General features: G+C 37.8%; 2 protein-coding genes across 2 annotated transcripts in view; one reads left to right on the top strand and one right to left on the bottom strand.

The window, feature by feature from the left end:
• kif18a (kinesin family member 18A) overlaps window positions 1-1,800 on the bottom strand; it is a 45,733-nt gene extending 43,933 nt beyond the window's left edge. Inside the window, exons 1-2 of the mRNA XM_061710323.1 lie at window positions 1,670-1,800; window positions 628-697 (exon numbers count right to left, since the gene is read on the bottom strand). The gene's annotated coding sequence lies outside the window, so the exon portion shown is untranslated. The remainder of the gene's footprint in view (window positions 1-627; window positions 698-1,669) is intronic.
• Window positions 1,801-1,886: 86 nt separating this feature from the next.
• Window positions 1,887-21,983, top strand: part of mettl15 (methyltransferase 15, mitochondrial 12S rRNA N4-cytidine) — a 52,712-nt gene continuing 32,615 nt past the window's right edge. Inside the window, exons 1-2 of the mRNA XM_061734886.1 lie at window positions 1,887-1,891; window positions 6,081-6,321. Coding sequence (XP_061590870.1) covers window positions 1,887-1,891; window positions 6,081-6,321 — 246 coding nt within the window. The remainder of the gene's footprint in view (window positions 1,892-6,080; window positions 6,322-21,983) is intronic.

Here is a 21,983-nt window from a genome sequence, read left to right on the forward strand (position 1 = left end):
TCGTAGCTCCTTCCACTGTGCGATTCCTTCACGAGGAGCGACCAGGATTTCAAACAAGCTTGATTTTCTTGCGACCTCATGATTTGTGATCGGGAGCTCGTCGTGAGGTGTTAATCTCTCGTCGTTACCCCACGTACACTGCACGAGGCACCAGCAACGATTGGGTCAAAATCCGTCCCGATCCAAAAAATAGTCGCACGACTGGAAAATCGTCTCAAAACGAGCCGATAATCGCACAGTGTATGCCCGGCTTTATCATACTCAACACTGACTCTCCACAAAATGATGTCCTAAGCCTGCTCCTGTACATGCTGCTTATGTATGATTGCTCTGCAAGATGCTGGGGCAATCAAACTGTGAAGTTTGCAGATGAAATGGCTGTTGTTGGGCTGATCTCAAACAACAACAAGTCTATGTACGGGAGGGAGGTGAAGTTACTTCTAACCAGTGGTGATTGACTTTTTGAGGAGCGCTCTTACCCCTCTTAAAATAGGAACTTTCCTACTTTAGATGACATTTGCATTGCAGACATTGTACATCATGATGGACCCCAAAAGTCCATAACCTATTCACCTTCCTCCGCTCAGGGAGAAGGTTGCACTACAAGACTGAGAAGCAACTCCTTACCTGAGGCTGTGAGCCTCATGAACTCTGCACCATAAGCGGTCCTCTGCACTTTTTTCTTCTGTATGCAGCTCTTTAAAAACAAACAAAAAAAAACAACAAATTATTAATTTCTTATTAATGTATGAGATTCTTCTTTAAGCAAATTCATTAGGTTATTGACTTGTTTATTATGCATTTATTATCTATTTTACACGTTGATCCTGGGAAACAAGTGTCGTTCTTTAATGTCCAATGACAATAAAGGAAGTTACATTTTTATTATTTGTGAGTAAAAATCAAAATATCATCCAAGCCGATGACGTAACTTGATTGGACTCCCGAATGAAATTAAATTGGTATCAGATAGCAGAATCTTTGCATCCATGGTTAAGAACTGGCTGAAAACACAACAGGATTGTACCCACTTTTGAAATGTTGTTACTGTGTGTGTTGTGATGGTGTTGAGAGGGAGTGAATGAGTGAGAGAGTATGTGTATGATGTGTGGAGATTGTGGGATTATGTGACTGTTTATTTTGTGATTGTTTTTAAATAGATGTAATTTTATATTTTGTATTATAGGTCCTAGATATTGTTGTATTTTATTGTTAGAAAAGCCCAACTAGGGACAGGAGTTGCAAATTAGCAATAGCTATAAACTCTATGTGCAGAACATCAGTTGCTGTCATTGTACTGAAACTATGTTTAAACTGCATCGTCCCTATCAACTAAACCAATAAAATAAAAATAAAAAAATATTAGGACTCAAGCGTGGTTGTGTCTTTTCTATTAAAAAGACATGACAATCACATTAAATAACCGAATAACACCTTCTACTGCAACAGTCTTTATACACAAGTCACAAAAACGTCATAATCCGCACTGTCAGCTCAGTGCCATGATCCAACATGCTCATATAAACATCGATTAAAGGAACTAAGGGACAAGCCCACTAACATTAACCTGGTGCGGCTGCTAGCTAGCCGGCTAACATCAGGTTTTTCCAGCCATACATTATCTTTGTTTTCTTCATCTTAAAAATATTGTGTGATTGCATTTTCCTACCTTTATGTAAGCGACGGATATTTATCATTCCGTAACTACAGTAACGTTTTTCTAAAGACGCATAGTTCGTTCAAAATAGAAAATAATAGGTCGCTAGTGAGACACAGCCAAACGACAAGCGCCAATATTTTCAAACGTAAGCGTTCTTCCTGTGTGGCAGCTGATTGGATGAGGGCTGCGTGACGTGGCCGGGGGGCGGGGTCACGCTGACGAGCGGATGACGTAGAGGTTGGGGGCGGAGCTACTCTCCGGTCCGCCACGGTAAGCTGCAGTCTGTTCCAGCTGTTGTTGGGTGGACGTTTAGCAATGTAGCAGAGGGAACTACTTCTGTTTTTGCAGTTATGTGTGGTTTTCCAGCGTGGTAGCATATAGAAATATTTGCTGCATCGCTTGATTATTATTGTTATTTTTCCACAAGTGTGAAATGACTACTGGTGCTCAGACATCAGTACAGAGAGCATGTGAAACTGAACAGCATGCTCTGCTTAAAAAATGTCAACAGTAATAAGACTAAGAAATAGCCATTCCAGACTGATTTTAAGCACGTTGGCGTTGTAAATAGCCACCACTCTTGTGGGGCATAAAGCTAACCTGTTTCACACCCAAAGTATTACATTTTCGGTGGTATGTTGCCAATAATAATATTAAATACACGTCGGAAGGCGTTTGAGTAATCACAATAATTCTCTATAGCTCATTCTTTAAATATATTGGTGTGTAGATATGCTAATGTGACCTCTTTCTAACACAGCTCTAAAGCCTGAATTATGGTTCTGCGTTAAATCGACGCAGAGGCTATGCCGTAGGGTACGGCGTAGCCTCTGCGTTAGTGTAACGCGGGACCATAAATCAGCCTTAAGCCTAGCAGCTAACCTTGGCAGCCATGTGTATGATTAGGGCTGAGACAGGGTACTTATTACACAAAGCTTTTTTCCCCGAGCAACCCACAAATATTGTAATCATTTTTGTTTTTATTTTATTCATCAGCCGTATTGTTATGTTGTCGTTTATAGCGTTTTTTTTTTTTTTTTGCTTAACTGTTTTACATTGAAATTGCTTGGTACTGTCCTCAGACTGTATAAGAAGAACTGGACAAAATCACTGTCACATCACCCACACATTGCTGAAGAGTGCTTTTTAAAACCTCCTTTTCCTCGTACTGTGCAGAACCATATTGCACATGGGCAGAAGGAACAGGATTGGAAATCCAGCTGGAACATGCCAGTCACAGTTAAGGCTGAATTAAGGTTCTGCGTCACACCAACGCAGAGCACACGCCGTCACCGTGACGCCGTTGTGAACCCTTCTGACTTCTCCGTCACTCCATTTCGTCGCGGTGCAGTACCCCCCGCGGCCGCTAGTTAGCGATCTTTTTCTGAATGGTTTATCCGACTTTTTCCGGTCACAGTAAATCAAAGAGATAAGGACAACTATTGTGCAAAAAAACAAAACAAAAAAAATCACATATAAACGAAGAAAAGAGCCCTGAAAGTTCACTACTGCTTCAAACCGGAAACCGGAAATGCGTTGCTTCCAAGTGAACCAATCACAGCCCTCTCCGTCTGCGTTTGGTCTGCGTCGCCTCGACGCGTAGTTACAATTTTCGATGCAAAGTAAAGGAGGAGAGGATGAAACATTGCAGTCCCTACTAGGGGTGGGTATTGCCAAGGACCTCACGATACAATACACATCACGATTCCTGAGTCACGATACGATATTGCGATATCCAAATTTTGCGATATATTGCGATGTTATATAAAGTTGCTGAAAACTGTAAAAAGCTTTATGGATCTTAAAATCCGAGTTGCACGTTCATCAGATTATAGTGACAATTCATGGGACAAACTGAGTCAAAACAATGTTTTGACTGGCGACAATTGTCGACAATGGAATTCATCGTCGACAATTTTGACTATCGATTTTTGTCGACAACGTATACAATAAAGTCGTATTAGATTTACAAACCGTCTGAAACGTGATTTTTTTTTTTTTTTTTTTAAAACAATCAATATTCACCCTGTCTGGTGAAAAGATGCGGCCTGCTCACTCCTCAGGTTTAGGAGGAGACCTGAGCGCTCAGTGCAGGGCCCTCCCGGGGTTGGTAGAGGGTGGCAATGCCCAGGACTGTCACTTAGGTAGGAGCACTGGGTGATATAATGGGAAAAAATTGGGGATAAAAAATATTTAAAAAAAACAAACAAAAAAAACAATCGATATTCAAATTTTGAATATCGATATTGAATCAGCTGGAAAAGTATCGCAATATATTGCCATATCGATATTTTTGCCCACCCCTAGTCCCTACACCTACAATTAGTCATATAAAGCTGCTCTAAGGGCCCTCCTGCTCAGAGCAGCTCATCCTGGTAAAACCACGACCAGAACATGTTCTTAGCAGATGTTCTTCAGACGGGGAGTCAGAGAGATGGAACGTGCACTTTCTGTTTTGAAATGAGACTTTTTATGTTTGTGCCACTCACTGCTTAGTAACTGTTTAATAAATACAGTTTTGGTAAATTGGACCTATTCCCCCCTTTTGCATGAAAGTTTAAAATTAGCATATTAATGCAGTATGAACAAGAATGTTTTAATGTAGACATATAGAATCATCATACTGGTGTGATCAAAGTGTTAATTCAAGGCTAAGGCAAAATATCGAGATATATATCGTGTATCGTGACATGGCCTAAAAATATCGAGATATTAATAAAAGGCCATAACGCCCAGCCCTACTTGGAAGAGTCCTGAAATGATCCGCCGTGGCTCCCGGCTCCTTCAGCTGATCTATGCTGGAGAAGCTTTTAGAGCCAGCTCCCAGTGGTCATTGAATAAACTATACATTTTCTTACTGCTATGTTGGCTTCAATAAAGATCTAGGAATGTTTCAGCCATAGACGGTATAAAACAGTGGACAAAGCATTTGGTCACATGAACCGATATCAAGTTAAAAAATGAGAGTGAGAGAAGCTTCAAGCAGCAACGCTTTTTTTTTTGTTTGTTTGTCTTGGCGCTGATGAAAAGTCAGCTGAGAGCCGCGAGCGGCTGAGAAGTGACCAAGCGCCTGGTAGATCTGGTCGTTCCTTATCGCCCCGTCTACTTCCCTTTTTAATACTCTCCTCAGCCACCAGGTTTATGAACATCTGCACCTCAGAGTTGGATCACGAAACAGACGTTTGCGCTGCCATTGCCTGTCGAATAAAATGAAGAAGCCGCGAGCCGCTCTTGCGCTGATCCCCGCTTCCTGATTCAAACGTGGTAGCTTGGTTCTGTTGTGGGTCAGGTATTCCTTAATCCTATTGTCTTACTACTAAAAGCTAAACTGCTATTGATCACGGTAAACTTGAAATAAATACCCACTTAACTATTGGATATTTACATTTTTGTACATTCCACTGAACCAAAAATTTAGATCACACATATCAAGTTTTAATCTGAAAATGTATGTAGCATGATCACCAGCAGTTTGAGAGTGCCTCTGGTGTGTCGCTTAGTTTTTCAAAATTAATTTAATCCACTGCCAGGTAAATGAGCTTGAACTTCAGACTTTCCTTGTGCAAAGTAGATTCATTTTGGGAAACTTAACATTTGCTTTCGGTACACCGGTGCTATTCCCAAATTGATGATTACCACTACCACTACTACCCTACACATTTTCTTTTTTATGGCTTCAGTAACTCAGCTCTTATTTTTAACATGCTGTTTTGCAAGGATTCCTGAACATCCCCATAACCAACCCGGTCAGTTTGATGGCTAGTCAGGAAATATGTTGAAACCCCCAAATCTTAAATCATTAACTTAACCTCCTTATGATCAAAGACTTCACTTAAAAAGTTTAATAAAACCTGGGAGTTCTTTGGAAAACATAACACTGTCCATAAGCTAGTAGATTTTCTCACTTATCAAGGTGATGGTAATTCTAAAATGATTAAATAGAAGGCAGCTGGATTTCTTTTCTTGTCTCTTTTAATACATGTCACGTGTCACCCACACCGCTTATTTAGTTTTAACTGACTTGTAGGGAGTTTCAGACAGACTGGCTATTGATCACCTGTCTGTTGTGTGAGTTGTTAGGGTTTTATAAACAGTATATTGTAGACCTGGTCAGCATGTGAGATGTTTTACTTATGTGAATGGTTATGAACCTGCCAGCACAGCAAGGTCAAGGCTCAGTTATGTGTTGGGTAGGATAAACCAGTAAACAAAACTTAATAATTAAAATGATTATAATGCATCATTAATGTAAGGATTATTTATGTTATTTATGTAGACAGATTTCATGAATGTTTTAAAAATGTAAATATTTAAGATGGATAGCTCAGCTATAACATTCTGAGCCATTTACTCTTGCCCTGGTCTTTTTTATTGTGCTTGTATTATCACATAACTGTGATAACTCCTATTTTCTTTGTAGATCATTACAAGGATCAAGGTTTTTTTGCTCTAACTCAATGATACGGAAAACAAATCTGTCGGTGTGGAGAGTATGGAGGACTTTCACGTTGAGCCTGCATTCGTCTGTGGTCGGTGGATCTTTCAGCCCTGGACGTTCGGAGGGATCCAAAGATCTGCCCGATGGTTCAGCTGAACAGCCCCCTCACATGCCTGTAATGGTTAAAGAGGTGCTTCATTATTTGGATATTCAACCAACTCAGGTATGTTTACACACGTATGCTTGAGATTTTAGAGTCCCTCTGAAGGTGGAAGGCATTTTACATAGTCAGAAGAAAATCATGAAGAGTTTTGCATGAGTTGGGACATGCTCCCACAATCAGTTTGTAGTCATATAAATAGTGACCCCTAAAGTCTTTGCAAAACCTTGACTTATGGACTTGTGATGTGAGAGGCTGTCATTGAAATACTGATGAAATACTCTGAGTGTCATATGATGCAGGACCAATTTTTTTGTTTTATTTATTTAATTTCTTTTTTTTACAAAAATACACAGCAGCAACTGCAAACAGCATGGTGCTGCTTTGTTAATATCTACATAGCCATCTACATAGATATTGATTTTACATTGTAAATTGATTAAGTAATTTCTATAATTTATGCATTAGCCAGCTACCTTAAAATCTTTCATAGAACAGACGAGAGTTATTTCATAGTTCATGTTTAAGTAAATTCTTGTCTGATCATCACTCTTCAGTAGTGCCATTTTAAAAGTGCAAAAGAGCATCAGAGATGTAACCTGCTGGAATTTGACATTTTGACAACAATAGCACTTTAAGGCTTTAAAAAAAATGGAATCAGATACCTACATTAAAAACATATTTTCTTCTACCAGTGACACTGTGAGATGCTGATGTTTCAAGCGTGTTGCTATGATCCACTTATGACCATGTTCATGTAGCTTCCTCGTGTTACATCCTGACATAATGTGACCGTTTTTTCCACCACCCCTAAACACAGCATGTGTTGAATACAAAGGGATTACTGCTCACATATGCACAACGTTATTTATGTGCTATTTATCACCTATCAGGTAATTTATGCTTCCTTGTTTATTAAAAGTTTTTGTCCCCTGCAGTTGGAGACCCTGTGTTAACTCAGGTGTGCAAGTGCAGCTTGAAATGAACCTTCTGAGAAATGTAAAGCCTAGTTTATGCTCCATTTTCATACATCCTTATGTACATTTGCCCATTTCCAATGTCGTTTCCATCCCTACCCCAGATACCCCCTTGTGTTGTTTGCGTTTGTGTGGTTGTTAAGCAACACGTCCACTGGGGTCAATGACGAGTCGACAACAACTAATTTGAAGAAGCATGGCAACTTTAGAGGAAATTGTTTTAGTTGGAGAAAATAAAAATGTAAATATATATATGAATGCAGTGTGCTTTTCTTTAATTTTACCCAATTTTGAAATTGACAATGAACATAACTGTCAGTGGTTTGGGATGTCCACCCTTTTTTTGTCTTCGTTGTTTTCTTGTGTTCAGTTTTATGGGTGACTCAATACTGCCCCCATGTCTTCTGGTGGTATTACACAGTTACGTTAGTACACATAGGGCCCGATTTACTAAGATCCTAAATAAAGAGTACTAAATTGCGTGTGCACTGAAAAAGTTTGCGCGTGCAGTTGTTGCGTGGTTTGCGGGTGATCAACTAAGATTGCGTGCGCAATTGATAACAGGTGCAAACAGCAGTATTTAAATGAGGTGTTGCGCGTCTTACGTTTGCGCCATGGAGAGTCTGGATGGAAAACACAGTCACAAGTCACAAGCGCAAAATGAAATTGAACGAGTTGGAGTTAGAGATATTAGTGGAAGAGGCAAATAAACACATTCATGAACTACAGCAAAGAAATTTAAACATTACCAAAAGAAACGCAATATCGGAGAAAACCTGCGATAGAATAAATGCAATTGGTAACACAAAAAATGGAAAAACGTCTGGTTTTTCATATTTCAATTTTAGGCACAGATCAAAAATACGAAATAGAAAAACGGGCCACAGGACCGAATTTGATTTTAATATTGAATTGGTCGGGTTTACGTGACCCGGTGGTGCTCGGCATGATCTGAGGAGAAAAAGACATCAGCTATATCAGACGGAGAGCTGGAAAGCGCTTTGATTCATCTATTTATGAGTTAAGTTTTTATTCAGATGTCCACAGTATATTGCAAATATTATATATTATATAGCAAACACTGACAGTAAATGTGTGACAGACGGGACCATCATCCGAAAGAAGAGAAGTGTTCAGAACAGCGCACAGAGGCACACTACAGGCTGATTTATGGTTCCGCGTCACACCAACGCAGAACCGACGGCGTAGGCTACGCGGCGACGCACGCCGCACCGCGACCCTACGCGTCGGCTACGCCGTCGATTTAACGCAGAACCATAATTCAGGCGAAGCTGCAGTCTCTGCGCTGATCCTGACACAGCGGGACGGAGCAGATTTGGTCATGATGTTTAACCTGTGTTTTGTGATTAATAAGCACGGGTTTTAATTAAATGTAATTTACGAAGGATGATTTCACGTTCAATAAGATAAGTAATCAATAAAATACAAAGTTTTGGCACAAAGGCTTGGCCTGCTTGTGGGCGAGTGGAGGGGGGCACATTAAAAGAAGGTGGCAAAGATATAAGGCGAAAAACTAAAGAAAAAGTGGCCTTTAATAAAACTTGTGCAACCATTTTTAAAATAGCATGCAGCAGAATAAAGACTCTCTCTCTGCGTATTCTTTGATTTTGGATGTCGCCTCCTTGCCACAATAACGGCAGCAGCAGATTAGCACCTTCCTTTCGAACGTATTAAATACAGACGCAATCACAATACGCGCAATTACTTTCAGGCTTGGTAAATCTCATTGCGCGTGGTAAATGGACATATTTGCATCTTCCCCTCCCAGTATTTAGCGCTCTCTGGCGGTTACGCCCCATATTGATTATTCATCAGGGCAAAAGTACTAACTGAATTGCGTGTGCAATTTTGCGCATTTCAGAGACGCAGTCGTCTTTGCACGCTGTTAGTAGATCAGCTGGCACTTTGGTTTGCGGGTGCTGTCAAGTTTGCACACGTTTTAACACACGCAAACCTTTAGTAAATCGGGCCCATAGAGAACGTGCAAACTGATGCACGAAATCAAGTCAGGAAACGGTTTCAGACATTGAGCATAAAAGACCTCATAGCAAAGCGCTGGTTCAATACGCCTTGACAAAGAAGCGAGTGCTCCTCTGAAGGTGGAAGAGGCTTTTTAAAGTTTCTCCTTTTCTCTGTGGACCATGGACCATCTGTGATTGGTTACAGCCTTTTTTTTGTTTAAACCTTAAATAGAACTATTATGAATGACCCCTCAACTCATAATTTTTCTCTTTACCAAAACTTTTTGTGAAATATCAACACATTGCAAAAACAAGGCACTCATGAAACGGACAGGTTGCCAGTATCTTGGCTTTCTCTTAATGTATGTACTACCAGGACAGATGGGCATGAGTCAAAAGCCTTCTGGTGTGGCAGGAAGCATAGGAGGGGAAGTGATGTGTCCCGTATATAATGTATGGTCAAGGCAGGTGGGGGCCATGGGTCAACAACTTAGTCAGGAATTGCGGTTGTTGGCAGGACATGGTGCTGCGTCACTCCTGCCTGAACTTTAGCACCTCTAAACTCCTCCGCTGCCCGCCCGTTTGCCAACTGTCCCAAGACAGCTTGCCAATCAGATGCCATTAAAAACAGTTTGATAGATTCGATTTTTTTCTTTTCGTTTTGTACAGTACATGTTGTAGACCTTACTCAGTGTGACATTCTGTGGAAATGTTATGTGGTTTAATTCAGACGTCTTACATGCTGGTTCACTGCGGATGTTTGTTTAATTTATTTATTTATGTGAACACATTTGCAATGTTGCTGCTTCACTGGTTGTATAACGACTTCAACAGTGCAACCTTTTTAGGGCACTGAGACATTGTCACATTACATATTGATATAGCCAAATATAGCTACTACTATAGCTCCTGTTCCATAGTGACATGTACATGCTTTCTTACTCTCAGTCAAGCTATCAGATATCTGAGTTCTGACACGACTCTGATGGAGCTGCCACTTAAGCACCCACATTTGTGGTGGTTGAGTGATGGTGTAAATAACAGATCAGTTGCTGTGAGAAGAAAAGTCTGCCCTTTTTAACAGATAAACATTGAAATGATTAATGATGTGTATAAATATGATTAAAAAAAATAGAAATTCAGTAATATGTACTTTCTTACCAGCTGGAGAAGCATATGCATGAATGGAGTAGTTAAGTCATAATGGGTGCCAGTGCATACTTACAATTAAATTAATATGTGTAAATAAAGCGCTTCAGTGTGCTGCTGCTGCTGCTGCTGCTGCCACACAGGATGTTTGGCTATATATTTTTATGCAGGTAGCTGATTTGCACTTGTAACCTACACCATATTTTCACAGTTTGACAAATAAGTCGTCGTGCTTGTTGGATCTGAATTGTCCCATTCCATTTTTAAGATAAAGCAACACAAAAAAGCTTTTGTCATTTTTAGCTCGACACGTTCCTTCTATACGGGTGGAACTTAACTTGTTTTTAAGAAACCATTCTGGTTTACTCTTATTCAGTCTCTCACTCAGTCACACTCTTATTTTTTCTTTTGTCATTACTTTATTGTCTCTGCCATGATATCTGCTGTGGCTTTGTGAATTGAAATCATTGTTTTTAATGTGATATAACGTAAGCGATATGCAGTCGTCGGAAGAGACAACCAATCGCAATGGGATCCAAAAGTTACTCTGGATGAGATTTGCCGGTTGCTCAGACAGAAGACCATCACATCTAGATGATGCTTTCTAAAAGTAACCAAATATATTCCACTACGCGAGACTGAGAATTATATTTTAAGAAAAACAGAAAGTATTTTGTGGTGCTTTAAGTAATGACTCCAAACTAGCACTGGAACTGCTTTGCAGGAAAACAAAGGCCTTAGAATGATGAATTGGTTTTCTTCTGTAAGACAACGATTAAACAACATCCTAGAGTCACTATATCCACATTTGTTGATACAGTTGGGACAATGTACAGTGTCATCTCTGAGCCATCTCCATCATGATGCAGAATTGTGGGTGATGGGAATGGACACGATTACAAACAGTAAGAGAGAAACTTATTAACATTATGGTTGAAAAGCTGAAACAAAAGGTTTCATAAAAAAGAGCTCCAAAAGAAGCTAAAGGAGTGAGAAACAGGAGCCTGTCAGCTGAATGAGAGATTTAATGGACTACTTTGCATAGCAAAAAGTTAAGGAAAGGCAGTTGTAATGTAGATAGTACTTTTATTTTGGCTTTGGCACAGACAGCTGTGCTTTCACCTGCTGTGTTCTCATCGGTGTCATTCACTGCCACAAAGTGTGTTTTTATCTGTTATGGTGCTCCCACTCCAGGGTTTGTCACATAGAGCAGATCTCTTAGGATGTTTTCTTTGAACATTTCATTTAGGCATCTGAAGTGCAAAGCCTTTTGAAGTTGCATTCTTTTGCCTGCGATTTAAATTATTTTTTGTTCTGATGTGTACCATGAGACTGAGCTTGTTTGTCACTGAGTCACTACTGGTTAATATGTTTTAATAGGGATGTCAAATGTTGAGAAGCAGCGAGTTAGACAAGAGACAAGAAGAAGGCAGAGTAAATAGATGAGTTAATGTTTTGATGCACTGTTATAGGCAGAACCTACTTTGACTGTGTTGCATTGTTGTCCGTTGTTGACACATTACACCATTCTTGACTGGTTGTCTTTTACCTAAAGGGACTTTTGTTAATTTGAGTAACAATGCCTTGACATTGAGTGGCTGGATTATCTAAAAACGTTGTTACAGACTGATGTCTCGCTTTTAATTGATTGTCACAACTTTGGTGATAAACTGTGTCATTGATGCCTCCATGAAGTTTATTTTATAGTGTATACAAGACTGAAATATTGCTCCATTAATCTGAGCTGCACTTAATGTGTTACCCACAATAACAACTAAAGGCCGAATATAACAAATATTAGAGTGGCCCTATAAGCTTTTCTGTCAGTTGCAGGTGTTTTGTTGTTTTGTGAATTATTCAGGTATCAGATCAGAGTTTGTATAATTTTGTTCAACAGCCTTTGTGGGTGCATGTTTTTTTTTATTCTTATTTTGTCTCTGGTTTTGTCTTCTGCTTAAATCTTATGCAGCAACTTATTATGTTGATTTGGCAGGTTACGTCTGGCCAACATCCCAAAGAGATGCAAAGAGATGCATTAAATAATACAATTTATCATTGTTATTGACTTTTATTTTATCGAGTTAGTTTATTTATTTATTTTTATTTATTATTTCAATATATAGAGAAATTTGTGAAATTTTAGTGTTAATAGAATGGAAAGACAAAAGGTTTTATTTATGGCTCCGGACACATGTAAAACATTGTTTGAGGATAAGATATATTCTTAAATGTTCTTTTTAAATTAATAACTGCCTATTGAATCTTAAGATGTTTTCATATAACCAAATCATATGAAGAAAAAACTGCAGTACACTTTGATTATAAGGTTAGCTTCTTAGGATGCCTTACAATCATTAATTATGCATGGAAATAAGAGCATGGCTCAGAGTCATTAATTATGCAATGACATGTTAAATTATGATCATCAATATTGTGATTTTTCTTTTCTTTGGTTTTATTGTTTATTCTCCCCAGAATGGTCAGGTTCACTTATGCTTTTATCCTATCCCTTTTTCTTTACAAAACCAAATGTCTTTAGCTTGATATCTGTGCAGCCACAGGCCAGACAGCCATAAAATTAAATATTTATTTTCGTTGTCCCCAGGGGATTTATTTATATGTACTACAGATCAATTAAATATTGAACAATGACGTTCTTTCTACTTTGCTTCTTTCATGGTACCTATTTTAGAACTGATGTCCTGTTAGACCTATTATTAGCAATGTCAGTACACCCAGAGATCTTATCAGTTACTGTGAAAAGCACTTGTGCAATTTTCTCATTTTTCTACAAAAATGAAAACCACGTTTTCCTAAATCACTGATCAGTGACTCCTCAGATGTTGAAAGGGAGGCCAGTGAGAGCTTGGCGGTAGAAAAGAATAGAATAGCTCCTTCATTGACATACATCTGTTGTACACATTAAGAATGAAAATTCAGTGCATTGGCACGCTAACAAACTTCATATAAAACTTAAATATAAAAAAGGCTTAAATATAAACATAAATATAAAATCTAAAATTAAGAGAGAGGCTGAAAATATGTACACACAATCAATATGAAATATGGCTATATACAAAAGAGCAAGTAAAATAACTGTACAAGATTATAGTGATACTTTGTGTACTACACTAAAACAATTATTTAATTTAGATTAACTCAAAATGAACTTTTGAATAGCCTCGACTTGATACATAAGAAAAAGTTCCCCCAGTTCCCTTATAACGGTTCAATAAATATCTTGATAAGATGCATGAGAGTCCTCCACTAGTGTAGGCCACTTGTGTAGGGGACCTCCTCTCGAGTAGATTAATGAGCCATCAGCTGTGAGTCCAGGGGAAGAACCCTGCGCTGCTGTGGAACAAGAAACAAGGTGACTACTTTTACATTTCAGCCTCAACACACTCCCCCTTGTGGAATTAATGAGGCCATATGTGTTTAATTATTTCAGATCAATATCAGAGCTTGTCAACAATAATCTCACCTTTGAGCATGATTAGGCAAATGACTATTTTATATGCATGTTAACACAGTTTACCTTATTTTTGACCTTTTTTATAATTATAAATTTATCGTTTTGTCCTCTTTGGCCACTTCACATCATATGAAGCCGTTGAATGCAGATGCACCATGGTTGGGTTTTCATGCTTTTACTTTTCAAACCTGAGACAATGTAATATGTAATAATGATAATAACAATAAACTGTATGTATATAGCACTTTTACTAAGCAATGTTACATAGTACTTAACATTAGCAGCAGAAATTTCCCTTCACTTCATATTCGTATTCATATTCACCCAAAATAAAGAATTAAACTGGTCCATAAATTGGTCCATGTGCATAATTTAAGACATAAAATAGTTTTTCTTTCAAGAAAATGCTGATGAACATAACAGCAAAGTGTAAAGTTAAAACATCAAGGTTTTACCTCTTAAATGGGTTCTGTTTTATATTTAAATTTTTTTCAGAAGTTTGGATATAAAAGGTCAATTGGGGAGTAGCTTCAAGTTTTTTTCAAGATGGCAAACGTACAGTATTTTAAAATGCATTTTTAAAGGGCTTTTTTAAATGTACTTTTTGTTTTATTTATTGCCCTCAGTTCTACAAAAATTACACTTCATGTGGCAAACTAATAGTATAAAATGCTAATCATTGTTGATGGTGTAAATACATATTGCAGAAGAAAATGGTACTGTGTCAATAGAGGTTAATACAGTTGCGTTTCCATTACACTTTTGGGCAAAAGAAAATAAAAATTGAATTTGCGATGAAGGTAGTGGGTCGTTTCCATTCAGTGGTGTAATTCTCGTAATTTTCTGTATCTCGTCCTGCGAGACTTCTCTTTAAAACAACAAAAAAAGAAAATCTCAACGCTGAAAAAGATGGTCTTTGACAAATCATTGAGATTGTTCTTACTGCTTTTGAGAAAATACTCAGATGATAAAGAGAGTGGATGATAATTTAAATGATTATTCAGCGGCATAATAAGGCATAATTTTTTAGTGCTATAACACAACTACATTGTATTAATGAGGCCAAAAACAGCTGGATTTTGATTACTTTAGAGTGACCAGAGACTGGGTGTGTACAAAGGTTTTTGCAATATTTTCTTTATTTTGTTTATTTTTTTTAGAACCGTTTGCATTACAGGTTGTCTCTTTCGATTTTTGGGTTGTGCGCACATCTACGGGTAATGGAAACACACCTCCAGCCAGTGGCTGCCTCTGAATGGTTGATCATTTTTAGATCCAAGAACAGACCGCGGCTAAAAACGCAGCACAAGATTGTGAGATAAAAACTAGTGAATAATCATTTGGTAGCTATGTTTTTGTTTGTCATGTCCTCATCTTGTCTTGAATTTAATTTTCTATAATTTATAGTTAATGGAGTTTGATAATACAACTCTTCCAAAATAAGCATTTTGCTGTTTCTGTCTGGCATTCTTTCGGTGTTGCTGCATGCTGGATAAAAGTTTGTTTTTCACATTTCACTGAAAACTGATTTCAAAACCCAGGTTGGTAAATAAAAAAAAAAAAAGAAAAGAAATAATGATAAAATGCACATGAAGAAAGTTAAATATATTGGTTGTCACATTGAGAGTGGTTTCTCACACTTACATCCTGTCCTCATGAAGCCCACTTAGTTTATCTGTAAAAAAAAAAAAAAATAATTGAATGCAGCTTTGAATGTTCCTCTACAGAATTGTGCGATGGCGTATTCCCTTTACTTTTGCGCATTATAGCACCATTGGTTAAGGAAAGGAAGCATTAAATCATTGAGAGTAATTAACCAAGCCGTATGGTGACTGGTTAGACATGATTTATTCTGGTGAAGAATCTTAAAAATGTTGTATGTTGGATACACTGAATACTCCCATAGTTCTGAATATGTATACTTGCATAGTGCACGACCTTTGACGGCCTAGTTTTCTCAAAACACGCACAGCAAGTTATGTACAAGCTTTGTTCCCATCAGAGATTAAACTAAATCCTAATGTTGTGAGTATAAATAGTTAAACAAGCTATTCAGCTGTTAAGTTTCTCGCAATTTATGTGAAAATTTGAAGTTTATAAAACAGTAAATACTTGCAGAACTCAAGAATCTTCCCTGCTTAATAAATCTCTGCCCAGCAAACACCAGAATTGCCAATAATGCTTACTTTATTAAACGGTGTGTCGACCGCTTCCTTCCAACATGTAATCAAGATAGAAATGAAAAAAGATAAATGTGACGTGTCCGCACTCATCCGTTTTGGAGTTCACCATTGCTGTACAGTCCCAAATAAGGCACAAGTACTGTAGCACCGGTATGGAAACAGTAAAGCTTTTGAAAGTTTAAAAAGATATTCCTCATTGACAGATTAGAAGGGATTTGTACATTTCTTCTTCCTCAGAATTGTAATATCATTATATAGCTCAAAGAATCTGGAGGAATGGTTATTACATGAAGTGCAAGGGTGCGAGCCAAAGCTGCACACCTGTCGTCCCTGATCCCTCACACAGCAACGCATTAAGAGCAGTCATTCATCAGTAACTGATGCAAGCACACGGGTAAGGGATTACTTTGGGAATTTCTTCATCAAACGCTACAATACGGAGCAATATGCATAAATGCCACCTTAAACTTTACAGTTCACCATTTTAACATATTTAATATATTTATGGTTTCTTGTCATGTTGTAACATTAGACATAAACAGTGAGGTGAAAGGTTGTCCTTGTGGCTCCATATGTCTTTCCTGACTTATATTTCCCAGCATCACCAAGATGAAGTGCTTTTGTGAACACCAGCAAAGGGGTAATATGAGCTTGTCTCTTCAAATTAGTTTAAAAGGCTGAAGTTACTATTTCAGCCACAAAGTCAGTGGGTTAACAATTAAGTACGTGAAGTCGAGTGGTTGAATCTTCCATGCTGTTTTTCCATGTTTTCTCCATCAAATAACTTCATGTGGTGATTAGCAGATTTTTCTAAGGTTGTTATTGTGACATATTATGACCAAACTCTTTTCCTTACTATTTTTGTTTTGTTGGTCATATAAAAGCATTTTATGAAATTATTATAACCATTGTCTGTAACCATGTTTTTTTTTCTTTTCATTTGTATGTGTAAACATATGTTTGTTTAAAGATGGGTCTTCATATTGAGTGGAAGTAAACAGGGCATAACTTTTCTTTTTAAAAGAATAAAAATAAATTTGTCATGCACCATGCACAGAATAAACTTTATGTGTATGATTTGGAACACAAATGTATTGTTGTCTCTTTAAAAAATTTGCCACAACTTCTGGATCTTGCTAGTGTTTTTCCTTTTTTCTTTTCCTTTACACTCCTTTTTTGGGAGCATTGAGTAGTGAAAGAGGAGGCTGTTAAATAATTGATCCTTGTAATTAAACACTCCAGCCAGGGATGCTGGGGCTGATTGACGGCCAGATATTAGGCCCTTGTCTCGTAAGGTTGCAAGTTTAGTCTGAGGTTATCAGTGGCCAGAAGAGTCTTTCTCCCTCCCTGCCTCATTACTTTCATGAGTAGAACATTTCATAGTGGAGCGGTGGGTGGGGGTGTTGTGTGAAGACAGTCTGGGACTTCATTAGCCAAATGGGGTGCCTCGGTCCACAGAGCGCCAAATCGTTCAGCCTTGCTGAGCAGACAACCTTTTTGTTGGTGCTTCACCACACTGTCCTATAGAGATGTTTTGGCTCTTTCTTCTTACATACTCTTCAGTTTCAGCTTCAATTCCACAACAACTTAAACAAATTTGTTTATTGTTTATTTTTAATACCAAAGAGCGAAATTACCGGAGTCAAATTCCTTGTTGGACAATGTTCGAACCTGGCCAATAAAGCTGATTCTGATTCTGAAATAAAGAAAAGATTTTCTCGCACCAACCTGACCAATGCTATCCATCATAGTGCAGGTTAAAATAAAATCCCTCGTTTCCTCAGCAATGTATTTTTTGTTCATCTCTGTAGTTTTGCAGTATTCCGTAGGTACAGCATTTACTCAATGAAGCATAAATGCTCTCTTAACCGTAATTATTTTTTAAAGGTTGTTCTATTACTAATGTTTGAACTGCTAATAATTGTTCACTTTGTCTTGTGTCACAGAGCAGTGGGTTCCCATCCCTGGTCCTCGAGGACGCCTGCCCTGCACGTTTGAGATATTTACCTGTTTCAACACACCTGGCTCTAATTATGGTCATCATCAGCATGTCATCCAGGTCTTCACGAGTCTGTAAACGACGCAGTCATTTGTATCAGGGTGTGACAAAGCAGGGAAACATCTAAAACATGCTGGGCAGGGGAACCCGAGGTCCAGGGGTTTGGAAACCATGTCAAAGAAAAAGATGGAGACAGTTTGTGTGTGAGAAGGAGAAAGAAGCCGTGAGTGTGTAACATAGAAAGTAATTCTAGAGGTTATGCAAACACACAACATGAAATAATAGTTTATGATGCATGGAGGATCTGGAGAACGGTGTCATGGTGTATCCGTTTTTGCATATAGATGTGATAATGGTCATTGAAATTGTATGACTCTATGTAGCCAGTAAAGCTAAATGTGGTCCACTCATCCTTGATGCTGAATTGATATTATAACAGCAGGTTTCGTTGTTATGTTTACATTTTTCGATGTGCTAATCAGATACATGCCCTGTGGACAGCTGGATTTAGATGACTTATTCTTGGTAACACATCTTCATGTGAGTGCTGTGTGTGTGCTTAAGGGCCAAATATTTCGTTTATTTTTTGTTTAAATATGTGAAGCGTGTTTAAAATAATTACTTTTTTTTTAAATTTGTACTATTGTCTTGGAAAAAGTTTTTTTAGATATATTCACAGGGATTTTTATTCAGATTTTTCTGATTGATTACGACTTTTATTAAATGATCCCGTTTCTGTTTATTTTTTAAATTCTGTTAAATAAATTTTCTATACACACAGACTCTTCTTATAGTATTTTAAACCAAAAAGCTATGGTGAACTAATTGATTTTAAATTAAACTGGTTCAACGTATATTGATGCTTATAAACTGTAGATTTATGAGCATCTTAGATGCTTATAGATGCTTTCCTTGTCCTGACCAGCCTGTGTTTCTCCATCTAAATGAGGTTTTTAAAACGGCTGTTGCATCTTTTCTGAAGTCATTTGCACTGGATCATGTGTATAACCAACATTTTCTTTAATCCAAAGGCGTGTGGACGAACTTCTTTGGTTGTCAGTGCGACTGCTCCGAGCCCTTGGCTGCTCGTTTCCTGACTAACCTGGCTGAAAAGACCACGTATGTTTGACATACATTAGTATACTTACCTGAACCAACACCAGACGCTTTCTCACTAAATCTCATTGATTTTTTTCCAAGTCTACCTCCACTGTTTTAGCAAAGTCCTTGCTGCTTTACGACCAGAACAGAACAGAATCATCATCCATCTCTTGTACCTATATAAGAAAAAACTGGCTTGTCCATCTTTTAGTTTAACACAATATTAAAAAGACCTACGGCGTCCTTGAGTATGACTATATGTGTACAATATTTTGCAGAGTGATAGCTTTTTTTGAGCAAACCTACATACCCTCTAGAAGCCACTTAGAATGACTATTACCCTGAAAGGGCTAAATAATGTATGTCTTAATTGTTTCACCCAGCTGAAAGCAAAATAGTTGTTCATTTCCATAGAAATAAACATTATCAACATGATTTAAAAAAAAAAAGTGTGCTGTTTATGAATGGCGATGCTATTTTCATAAATCAGAGTCAGTGACCACTATAATATATATAAACTACAAAATAATATGAGTATTAATCAACATTTTTATTCTGTGTGCAACACTGTTGTGAGGGAAATTATTGCAGGTTAGGACTTATCAAATTAATAAAATGCTGAAGTAACACCTTACAGCCACTCATGTGATTAATGGGCTGTGTGACTCCCAGTTACACTGAGATGATCAATAAGGAAAACATGAAAAAAGCAGTGGAAATACTGGTGTACTTGCAATACGTCCAGTTAAATTTTCAGCTCAACTAAACTGAACCAACGCATTTTGTAGCCTTCAGATCACCTCCGTGTCTTTTCAATAGGTGTTAGAAGCAGAAAAAAACAAAACACTTGTTTACTGATGGTAGTACAAGTCAGGGACAAGCCCAGGGCAACTTTCTCTGAAATCTGTTCACCAAGCTGCACTATGAAGTTACCCTCCAAAGCTTTCCTTCAAGCCTGCTGCCTTCCTCAAGCCACCTCCACGGCCCCCACCCCATTATCTAGTTCCTTTCATTTCACATATTGTCAACCCAGTCTTAAATGCCTCTAGATGTCTTTTTCCTATTACTAAGCCTTCTACCATGTAGCCCTCATTTAGCTTGATTCTTCTTTGCACTCCCTAATGGACTTGGCCCTGTTCTTCTTTTGTCTTCCTTTAGTGCCATGAAATTCACCTTCAGGAGAGAAAGCCATCTCTCCTGATGCTTCTTTACATTTTGTGAATATAGTTAGATGATTCCACCCCCTCTTTTCAGTTTTGCTTGTGTCTTCTCTCGGGCTTTATATAGTTAGCATTGTTTCCATAGTACACTGTATTGACAGCAGTGTCACACTTAGGAGGAGTCCTTCAGACCATGCACCAATGAAGCATGCAATCATTCTGAATAGATCCAGGGCATCATTTTGACCTTATTTCTTGCATCACGTTAAAACAAAAAAGTTGCAATTTTCTGTCGTTGTCTGTGGTATTTACACTTGCAAGGTAGTCAGTCAATATTAGATTTTTTATTTAGGGGTAGACAAGAAGAATTAAGACATTTCTATTTTCAGTTACTACCCTTCATAGAAAAAACTCCAGCGTTAATAGGTCTGCCATTGTTTACATTCAGTGTCACAGCTGGTATGACCGAGGGACGCCATATAAAGCGGTTCTTTCAGTTGTTGAAATCAAGGATTGCATTTCCTCTTCTATACTCCCCATTTCAAGTACTTGTACTTATTTTAATATTGGTTTAACTTTCACATTATATATTTGTCAGGAACAATCTCTATCTGTACCCTTTTTTTTTCTTTAAACATGACCCACTATTGTGCTTGAAACTTAATACAAAAGAAAAAAATAAATAGATACTAGTAGTTGAAAAGTCATGAAACCCGAGGAATGTGGCTGTGTATGTCCATCTGTGAGAAAACAAATCATACATTTACTGGTGTGTGGTTTCAGTTGCATCTTGTTCTTACTACCATACTTGTATTGTCCTTAAAACTTTGAAGTCAAGAATCCAAGAATGTTAAATAATTATGATTTTCTTAAAGAAGAAGTATTCTAGCCATTCAAGATTTCTGTGTTTTAAATAATAATTTGGCCAAGAAGAAAATAATTGACTTCTTTCATACATTTGTGAATATATTGGGAATAATTCTAACCTTAATACTTCGTTAAAATGCCTTTGACAGCCTCATTCCTGTAAAGATCCTACAAGTTTTCTCTTTTGCAGTGTTTTTCCATCGTTCTTGGGAGGATTTTAAAAGTCTGTATGGGCAGCGTCAGTGCACAGCCAGTTCACATCTCTCTAGAGACGCGAGGTCTGAACTCCTGCTGGGTCATTTCAGGACTTTAATGATTGTTCCCAAACACCCTCCTTTGTTTTCTTGGAAATGTAACTTCAAATGCAGATCAAATATAGTTTCCTTTTTTAAGTCTTAAACAAGGAAACGGCAACCTCACATTAAAATGTACCATTATTTATTTAAAGCAGCACAAAGAAGCTTTTGCAATTTTCAGCTCCATACCTGTAGGCTCCCCCGATGGATGTTGAGGTTAAATAACTTATTTGATACTGTCTAAGATTTACTCTTGCTTGATCAGTCTCTGAATTTTCTTCTCCATCAATTCTTTCTTGAAATATAATTTCTTTCGTCACTTGCTTCTGCCATGATATCCACAGTAGCTGTATGAGGAAGTTTTCATTGTTGTTGATGTACATAGAGCCCTAAAGCAATATGCAGTTGTCGTCAGAGACTATAGGGCCAGGAGTCCAAAGTTACTTTGTCTGACTACTGCTAGTAGTGGGGATGAGAGAACATAAGACCTGGATGACACTCCCTAAAGATAAATCAGTTTAATCAAAGGAAACTGA

Source organism: Cololabis saira, chromosome 2 (genome assembly GCF_033807715.1).
Source record: "Cololabis saira isolate AMF1-May2022 chromosome 2, fColSai1.1, whole genome shotgun sequence".
Lineage (NCBI taxonomy): Eukaryota > Metazoa > Chordata > Actinopteri > Beloniformes > Belonidae > Cololabis > Cololabis saira.